General features: G+C 38.0%; 1 protein-coding gene across 1 annotated transcript; it reads right to left on the bottom strand.

Moving 5' to 3' along the window:
* Positions 1 to 244: 244 nt before the first annotated feature.
* On the bottom strand, positions 245 to 8,421 carry fscn2a (fascin actin-bundling protein 2a, retinal). The gene is made up of 5 exons (XM_052139338.1): positions 7,300 to 8,421; positions 4,837 to 4,993; positions 4,214 to 4,335; positions 3,939 to 4,106; positions 245 to 2,610 (listed from the first exon to the last, which is right to left on the bottom strand). The coding sequence occupies exons 1-5, from the start codon at positions 8,117 to 8,119 to the stop codon at positions 2,405 to 2,407; spliced, it is 1,473 nt and encodes a 490-aa protein (XP_051995298.1). The 5' UTR covers positions 8,120 to 8,421; the 3' UTR covers positions 245 to 2,404.
* Positions 8,422 to 9,518: the final 1,097 nt, after the last annotated feature.

Below are 9,518 nucleotides of genomic sequence, written 5' to 3'. Positions count from 1 at the left end.
TGGATGCAGCATAATTTAAAATCAATAGTTTTCAGTTTCAGATGTCATTGTAGAAATGTAGTATTCACAGTCAGTCATGATTACTTTAATCAATGAGTGAAAGTGTCAAATAACAGGACAGTTACTGAGATTAAGTGAGTAGTATTCAGCTGGTCATGTGATTCTAAAATGGCCGCCTCCATGTGTGGACCCTCTCCATGTAGAATAAAACAGCATTTATAATGTTACTGATATGACTGGAGTCTTCATTTTATTGTGAGTGCTCATGATGTCATACATATATTGCAAAATTACAATTCATGTCTTTATGAGGAAAACTTGTTTGATGAGGACACTGTGATCATCTGGTATTTCTTTAGAGCTTTACAGAAAGAAAGATAATTTGAATACTTATTTATTGAGAAATCATGTCCATTTATATAATTGTAATAACTTTGTTTAATCAAACATAAATAATGTGTATGAGTAATCACACAGAAACACATTAAGATATTCACCTTATTTTGTTCAGTCTTAACCACACTGAATGTTTGAAAACAATGTAGCAAGTCATATGTTTAGAGACTAATTTATTAATTAGTAATAAATTAATAAATATTAATTAGTAATATTCACTGTATCTGTCAACATAAAATTGCAAGGATCCTTTCAGGATACAGGAAACAATGAACAAATATGAGGGCATGTTGGGAATTGTTAAGGCCTCTCAGGAGGTTTACTCAAAAGCAGTTTAATTTATGGGACAAGATTAATCCTTTTAAGAAGTTAATAACTGCTTTTCCACCATCAATCTGAATGGTCACCATTGCAGAACCCTGAATGGATTTGGGCTTGTTGGCACAGGTACAATTTATTTTCCCATTGTGGTGCTGCAAAGACAGTATTGGACTTATTGGGCAAGTGACCAATCGTGAGTTGCCATGTCACTATACAGTAGTCGTTCCACCAGCGCAGTTAAGTACCGTGCTGAGAAATCTGGGCCTGGAACCATTACATTGTTTGGCCTGATGGTGGAAAAGTGGCTTAAGTGACGTTCACGCTTTAGTGTATAGTGAATGAGAGAACGAGCCAGTGGTTTTGTACACAGCACAGTTTATGCATGAATGTGTAAAATGCACTTGATGCTTATGTTCTCTTCTCATGCAGCACCATGGCGAGATGTCATGATGGACTTGAGCAGAGGCAAAATTTCCAGTTTTCAGTCTTTTGTCTTCACACTGACCATACAAGATATTGACTACAATCTCAGAACAAACAGATCATATGTCATCACTTGCAAAATGACAGTGTGGACAGTCAATCTATAGATCAGATTTGAAAACCAATTTGGATGTGTGAAACTTTAAATTGTTCCATCATGTGCATAAATGGATATGACTAGTTGGTTATTGAGATTGTTGTACTGAAGAACATTGGCAATTGTATAAATATTAATTTATAAGAAGGGCTTTTCACACTAACACAAAGAAGAATATCTCAGCTCTGTAGAATATCACAATGCAAGTGAATGGGTGCCAAAATTCTGATGCTCCAAAAGCAAATAAAGGCCTAAAAGTAATCCATATGTTAAAGTGGAGATTGACTGAGCAGGGAATTCATAGTAAAACAATTTACTAAAATATTTATCTGTTTCTCACCCACATCAAATTGCTTCTGAAGACATTAATTTAACCACTGGAGTCATATAGATTACTTTTATACTGACTTGTGTGATTTTTAGAGCTTCAAAATTTTGGCACCCATTCACTTGCCTGGACCTACAGAGCTGAATTATTTTTCTAAAAACCTTAATTTGTGTTCTGCTGAAGACAGAAAGTCATACGCATCCAGGATGGCATGAGGGTGAGTAAATAATGAGAGAAATTTCATTTTTGGGTGAACTCCCTTTAACCCCAGGCTTAGCAATATTTCACAAAATATGAAAGGGGGTTCACACCGATTTTAACCCTGGATTATGAAGCGCATCTCCAGAGCAGACTTAGAATTTATACAGTGTGAAACGATGCAGTGCTAAAATGTCACGGCCAGTTGTTCCGCAGACAACCAATCAGAAATTGAACAGCAATATATAAAAAGAATGTTAACTCAGGGTTTACATACAGTAAAAACAGTGCAATGTAAAATCTCGAAACACGAATACCCCAGATTCATTCATTTACCAGGGTAAAGTATGAATAATGTAAAACATGAAACATGATAACCCAGAATTTTGGGTCAGACGCTGGATTAAAATTACAATTGTGGAAAGCCCAAGATTGGTGAATCAAATGCTGAAGCAAAAAAAAACTGAAAGAAAGAAGTTGAGAGGAAAATGTATTGCTAAAAAAATCAGCTTTTAGCCAGTGTCATCATGGGGACTCTTCATCAGTCTGTAGCTGTTTTCATGTGATTCTGTGGTCAGCACTCAGTGTTCCCACAGTGAATTAACATCAACACTGAGACCATCACCCATCAGTGTGCCTCCCTGATCTCCACGCAGGTACTTGCCATTTTGACACTTGATGGCGACCCGTCCATACTCCACAAACTCAAAGATGAAATCCTCAGGCTTGTCCCCATCTGTGCACACCAGACCGCTGCTTGAGACATACCAGAACTTTCCATTTCCACCTGTAAATAGAAATGAACAGATAAATATTATATAATTAGTTTTGCAAAGATGTGCCCAACTGAGTCTGTGATGCATAACTTTGTTTGTTTTCTGAGTTATGTCTGTCAAATATTTATTTCATATTACTTTTGGACTGACAGAAATTCTAAATTCTATACACCTTTCTCGATATTTTTTCAGTATTTTATTGTTCACAAAAGGTGTTTTTTAAAAGCTGGTCCAGTATCACCAGTTTTGGTGAGCTTGTGCCCACTGCAGCCTCAGCTTTCTGTTTTTGGCTGACAGAAGTGGAACCCGACATGGTCTTCTGCTGTTGTAGCCCGTATGCCTCAAGGTTCGACATGTTGTGCATTATGAGATGCTATTCTGCTCACTTCAGTTGTACAGAGTGGTTATCTGTGTTACCATAACTTTTCTGTCAGCACTGATTGTTGATGTGAACATTATCTGAAGCTCCTGACCCATTTCTGCATGATTGTATGGATTGCACTGCTATCACACGATTGGCTGATTAGATAATTGCATGAATATGTAGGTGTACAGGTGTACCTAATAAAGTGGTTGGTGAGTGTATGTTTTCAAGCAGATAATTATCTTGGGACAGGGATCCTAAATAGCAAGTAATCCTAAAAACAATGGTTGGTCACTGTACATGTCGTTTAGATAATCCTTGTCTAAGTGGGCAATTCTTGGCTAGAATTAATTGCAGTGAGGGCCAGACTTTTTGCCACAAGTCAAAAAATGTCTGGCCTCGTGAGACAAAGACAAACAAACAAAACTACTACTCAAATACCTTCAAGAAACACATGAAGATGCTTATCTTCATTGAGCACTTTAATAATTCATTACCAAACAAAGCTACTGCGGTACTATGAGTATAGTTGGCTCATGTATGATGAATTGCATAAAATGCATACAAACCAAATGCACAGACAACATTTGCGTTTACTTTTTTGACCAAAAACAATTAGCCTTTGCCATTATTCTTAAATGCATTCGATTTTTCAATACTTTTTCCTATCCAAGCTTAATATGCAAAGACAACAATTAGCCAGCAATTCTTAGGTTTATATCCTCAGATAGTGTCACAACTGTGGCTCTGTTTGTTCAACCAATAGCAGACAGAGGGAGTGTTTGAGAAACCTGCTTGAAAGCAATCATTACTTTTACAACTGTTTGGTGACACTAGATGTCCCCAAGTTTCTCACATTGTGGCGTTGTTTATTTGCACTCATTACGTACAGTTGTAAAATAAATAAATAAATACTACAACATATCTTGAAAGAAGCAATAGAGTTAAAGCTCACACAAAAACACAATGGCTCACTTTTTATCTGGTATGCTCCATCACTGAACACCAATGAGAAGATGTCATAAACAGAGCGGTTGGCATTCAGTGTGTTGGAACTCTTGTGGTGACACACAAAGCCATTTTCTCCACGCAAGACCAGGATAGGACGATTAATCAGCTTTAGCACAAACTTCTCATCCTCCCCTGCAGGAAACATTCATCTGCATCAAGTTACATGGGTACTAGTAGTGACACTTGAGGAAAATAATATGCAAAAGACCAGAAACGAAAGCTGATCGCTTTGCACTCACCCAAAGAATCACTGACAGCAGCAAGCTGTCCATTTTTCTTCGTGCAGACATATTTTCCATTGCTTGCCCTCAAAGCGATGCTCCGGCCCAGCCACTCAAAGTCAAACATGGTGTTTTCCTCTCTGTCAGTCACAAGAGCACACATTGTATCTTAATTATGAATTTTGTTGTATGTATCATTGTTAAATATTTTGTGATCTACATACATATCTAACAATTATTTGAACATGTAGGAGGCCACTAATGAAAATGCTTCTATTTTGCAGTTATATCATAACAATTGAAAAGTTCACTTGATAAAAAAACAATATGAATAATTTCAGAATTTCCTACATGCACTCGAGCTGTCATGGATAAAACCTGATGATCATGTTATTAAGCATGATTTAACAATGTTCCAACATTCCAAAATGTTTACATTTGTTTAAATCCTAAAAGATCTAAGATTTAAATGAAAACATCAAGATTTTCAATGTGGTCTCCAACTTTTGAACCCCACTATATCGTATGCTTCCACATTTCTCTCCATTTCATTATAAATGGTTAATAATTGACTTTTATTATGAAAGATTTACCCTGCAGTTTTTTAATTGGATAAATGAATTGAAGAATAAACTCCTTACGGTTCTGTGGCCGTGGACAGAATGCCTCCATGAGTAACGAGTGTCCAGTAATTTTCACCGTTGGTTCTGAACATACACTTCTTTCTGTCTTTGTCAATCTCCATCAGAAACGTCTCCGTATCTGTCTCATCATCCTGATTAGCTGAGATGCTAACACCTGGAATGAAATACATTTTAGCTGGTCTCACATTCTGGCCAAGATGGTGCTTCGAGATTAGCTAAAACCAGCATATCAGCTTTGGCTGGTACGAGCTATTGTTTTCTCAAATTTATCTTGACAACACAAAGTAGGTTCCAATATGTTGCACTGGTGTACAGTAAAACTTGCTTGAAAGCCATACTAATATATAATTTCATATTGAAAATTTTAAAAATCCTTAACCAGTATGCCTATCACCAAAATTCATTGGAACCCTGCTTTATACGCTTTTGCCACCTGATCCAGTTTTAGCTTTACCTGTGGTACAATGCTCCAGTACAGAGTCTTGCTAAACCAGTCATCGCCCCTTTTGTCTTTGTCACTCTCCTCTGAAACTGTGGTTTAAATAACACGATAAGCAACCTGATGTCTATCCAAAATAGGCAAAGTGGACAGACTGTGTGGGCTGAGATTTTAAATAAGATACTTCAGAAATATCCCTCAACGTAAGCCTTTAACTGGAGTAATCCCTAACACACTTACCCCACCACTCTCAGGCTTATTTGCCTGCTTTCTTAAATCCTTAAGTGGTAAAATACAAATCTGCATGTAGGGGCCTAATAAGCAGCTTTTGATGCATTGCTATAGCCAACATTTCTTTGGTCACATCCCCTTTTAAATACCTCCACAAACCCCTTAGGGAGCGCACTCTGTGCTTAAAAAAAACACTGCCGTTGACAGACACTATTGTTAGCTATTTAATGTTGCATGCCGATTACTGTATAATAAAGCTGATAAGTGCTTGCAAATATTTGCTAAAAGTGCATTTGTGGGAGTATGGAAAGCTTGATCTTTTCAGTATCAAATGTCAGCCTCCTCTTTTGTGTCAATGCCAATTCAATGTGGATAATTCCCTATAAGAGATGTTGATCCCTGTTTCTTGAGAGTAGGATCCAGATTTGTTTGCGTGGTGTAGGTTTAATTACAAAAGTTAAAGTTAACTACAAAAATGTTTATATTTTCTTGTGCTTGTTAATATATAGAGTGAGAAAGAGAGACAACTCCGATTTCTGCAGATTTAGGTGACCGTCATTCACAAATTTCCACATATCATTCACCCCCTATTTTGGCTAATTTTATCATGTTTTCAGCAGCCATTAAGACAGTAGTACTCTCAACTCAGTTTAACACATTTTCCAATGTTTAAATCTATTTAGCAAAATGTACAATAAAAATTTAAACATTTTCCAATAAAACCTGCAGATTCCATCTGGGCCTGCTGATGGATAGTCATTAAAAGCGCAACATCACCCTCATGACCTGTTATTTCAGGAGCCATGTGGCTGTCAATGGTTTTCTGACATCTTGTACTTTATTCTTATATATGTTGATTCTGTGGACTTTAAAATCAATAGGTCTGCTCTGTTCTCTTCTAGAAGTCCCAACCAACTTCATTAGCACCTGTGAAGCTACACCTGTCAGATAACTCTTGCAGTATACATGTTTTCAATGTCAAGCCAAGGTTTTGTTCATTAATGGTAATTAAGTCAGTGCAAAGAACATATCTGACCAAAATCATTTGTAGCTACTTTAAACTGCACTAGACACACAATGTATAAATCCAATTAATTTCTTCCCTCAGAGGTTGTATTTTAAGACTTTTGAGATTTTGTGGCAAAACTTTTTGCCTTTTTCATACTTTTATCATTTATGAAATTCCCACATTGTCAGACTTGAGGAAAGCTGTGTTGCCACTATGTGTTGAAGTGACTTAGCAATCAAGCCAGGAATGTAAATAAATAAAGTTCTTACCCAAATTTTAGTCATTGAAATCTTCCTTAACACACAGAATACCATCAAGATTCCTGCTTCAGTGCAAGATTAATCTAGATGTCCTGTTATGCCTTTATCTAATGTGGTGCTTTGTGATTTCCATGTTGGTCAAGGCTGGTTAGCAATGGTTTAGTGCTGGTATAGCTGGTGGACCATGGTTTTCACCTGCAAAAGTGCTGGTCAACCAACAACCAAAGTTTTTGGCCAAGGATGTCTTGATGATTAAGCTAGTTAAGAAGCCTGTTAGAGATACCAGCACACTAGCATCTACAAACAACATATGCTGGTGACCAGCAGGATGGTCTTTTCAAGAGGGTTTTTATTAGTTTTGCACTTCACAGCTTGGCCAGATTTTCCTTGTGCTCCCCCCAGAAACTTCTGAAGTCCCCCATTTCGATAAAGAGTTAGCCACCCCCAAAGATCAAAATGCCCCCCCCCCCAAAGATCACATCCTACTGTATTACCATAACATGTCAAACAGCATTGGTTACCTTGCCGAATGGATACGTATCTTTTGTTGGCTGCTTGGAAAACAACTTGTGGGTGACTCTCTTCCAGATCAAACAGTTCATCTTTCCCTGGCTTTGAACAGCGCCCAGACCTGAGGGTACCTGTGGGTCCCGTTGGGGTTAGGTACTTCCCCTCACAGTCCTTGAAGGCCAACTTGCCAGACTTGAGCTCCAGGGTAAAACTGGTGTTAGGCCCATTGTCCATTACCAACTTGCCATCATTGCTGAGAAAGCGGTTGTCACAGGTCTTCAGACTGTATTTCCCATCCAGGTAGACCAAGGTGACCAGGGAGTCCACTCCCCAAGGTATGTTGCTGTCCATGCAGAGCTCGTCAACTTCACTGGACAGGTGAGCGTAGCGTTTGCGGGCAACACTTAGCAGGTTGGCTTGTGGATGGAGAGCAAGATGCATTGCCCACAGCTCGGAATCCCCAATGGTCTGGGCAAAACAGGACAGGTATTCTGCAGAACCTCCAAAATAACGAGAGTATGGCTCGGACTGCAAAGCCCAGCGTCCATCTGACTGGATCACAATCAAAAAACGGCAGTCAGTGTCTGGCACTTCCGCCTCACAGCTTACCTTGCCATCTTTATCTGAGGCAAGATAACGTCCAAGATGACTACGCAAGAAAACCACCTGGCTATCCTGGTCCTGCTCCAGGGTCCAGGTCTGCTTCTTCTTCATGCTGGTTCCAGATGCATTTACCTTGAACCCAAATGCCTCTGCTGTGAGGTAACCACTTTCGTGACTGATAAGTCCAAACTGGAGCTTTAGAGCTGTGTTTATTCCATTTGTGGACATTTTGACTATGCCGTTCCCAAAGGATTGTATTTCAGAATAAAAAATTGTAAAAAGGTTAAAATGCTTGATAATAAGTCCTGAAGAAAAGAGAATCTCTCCTCAGCTGCTATTAAAAGGTCATTTGAAGTTCATTTAGTCCTCTGAATTGAAAGTTCTTGCCCTTTCCTTCCCTTTGTGACGTAACTCAACTTAGTGTTGTTGTCCTTCAAGATGAATTGTGTCAGATTCTTTTGCACTAGAGAAAAAAATCCCAAGTACCAAGTTACATTTATGTCTTGGAATTTGCACAGTACACTGCTTGCTGCTTCCTAATCAGCTGGGATAAAGTCAGCAGGAGGTGGCAGCTCAAACCAATGAGCTGGTGACATCACACACCAAGTCCCTGACTCCTCCCCTTCGTTCCCTCACAGATTGAACTTGTATCTCACTCTCTCTCTCTCTCTCTCTCTCTCTTTCTCTCTCTCTCAACCCAACCACCACGCCCTTGTCTCGCCCTCTCTCTTTTTTTCTCCTTATTCCTTAAACAGATTTTGACTTGTTTTCACTTCCCTTCTGCATAAAATAGTTTTTTTTTTTTTGCAGTTGCTATTCCATTATATCTTGTTATGTTTAGAAGATGTATAGTTAGATAAATATGTTGTTTCTCCTTGCCCTTATATGGTACCGTCAGAGCCTCTAGGAAGCTTTTCAAATGTTGCTTATTTGATGCTCCTAATTTACCAGTCAAATGTGTCTTTTTAGCTTGTAGTTCAAGTAAGTATGATAATGACAAATGGCTTCTCACATAGCACCTGCTGTTCTCTGCTCTAATATGGACATTACTGACCTCACACTACCAGGTTTCAGGCAATTCTGCTAAAGGGGTACACATTGGTGTCCCAATACTTTTATTTTAAACAATCCAGGTTCAACTGATTTTTTAGAGATAGAATTATATGATATGTTAGATAAATGATTATATAACCTTTTTAAAAAAAAAAAAGATCTTGTCCTCCTCAACTGTACCAATAAATACAATGTTCCTGTAGCTCAACTAGTAGAATATGGCTGTAACACCATCTAGGTCATGGGTTTGATTCCTAGAGAACACGCATATTGCTAAAATACTGTATATCCACTAAATGCAGTTTTAGCATGATCTGTAGAATTGCTGTTCAATTAATTGTAGTGAATATATTTTTAAATATTAACTTATTTTAATCCGGAAAATTTGTATACTTAACTATGTCCACATTATGTGAGCGGCACTGTCACTGCATGATTAATACATTTTGTATTTAACAGACAAAATTGTCTGCAAACCTACTTGTATCCCTATTACACATTATGCTGTATTTTTGTTTTATTTGGCAATTATCCTTATTAACCGTTAAGTAAAATGTTTCTTTCAATTTTAATT

The sequence above is a fragment of the Xyrauchen texanus genome, chromosome 12 (assembly GCF_025860055.1).
Source record: "Xyrauchen texanus isolate HMW12.3.18 chromosome 12, RBS_HiC_50CHRs, whole genome shotgun sequence".
NCBI lineage: Eukaryota > Metazoa > Chordata > Actinopteri > Cypriniformes > Catostomidae > Xyrauchen > Xyrauchen texanus.
The sequence above is the reverse complement of the archived record's forward strand: the minus strand, read 5'-3'. Positions and strand labels throughout refer to the sequence as shown.

Excerpts from the sequence above, each read along its gene's own strand:
- fscn2a (XM_052139338.1), bottom strand. The coding sequence starts at position 8,119 with ATGTCCACAAATGGAATAAACACAGCTCTAAAGCTCCAGTTTGGACTT. Across the intron at positions 4,336-4,836 it reads CTGTCCACGGCCACAGAACC|AGAGGAAAACACCATGTTTG; the intron begins GTAAGGAGTTTA and ends TGTGACTGACAG. Across the intron at positions 2,611-3,938 it reads TGGAGCATACCAGATAAAAA|GTGGAAATGGAAAGTTCTGG; the intron begins GTGAGCCATTGT and ends TTCTATTTACAG.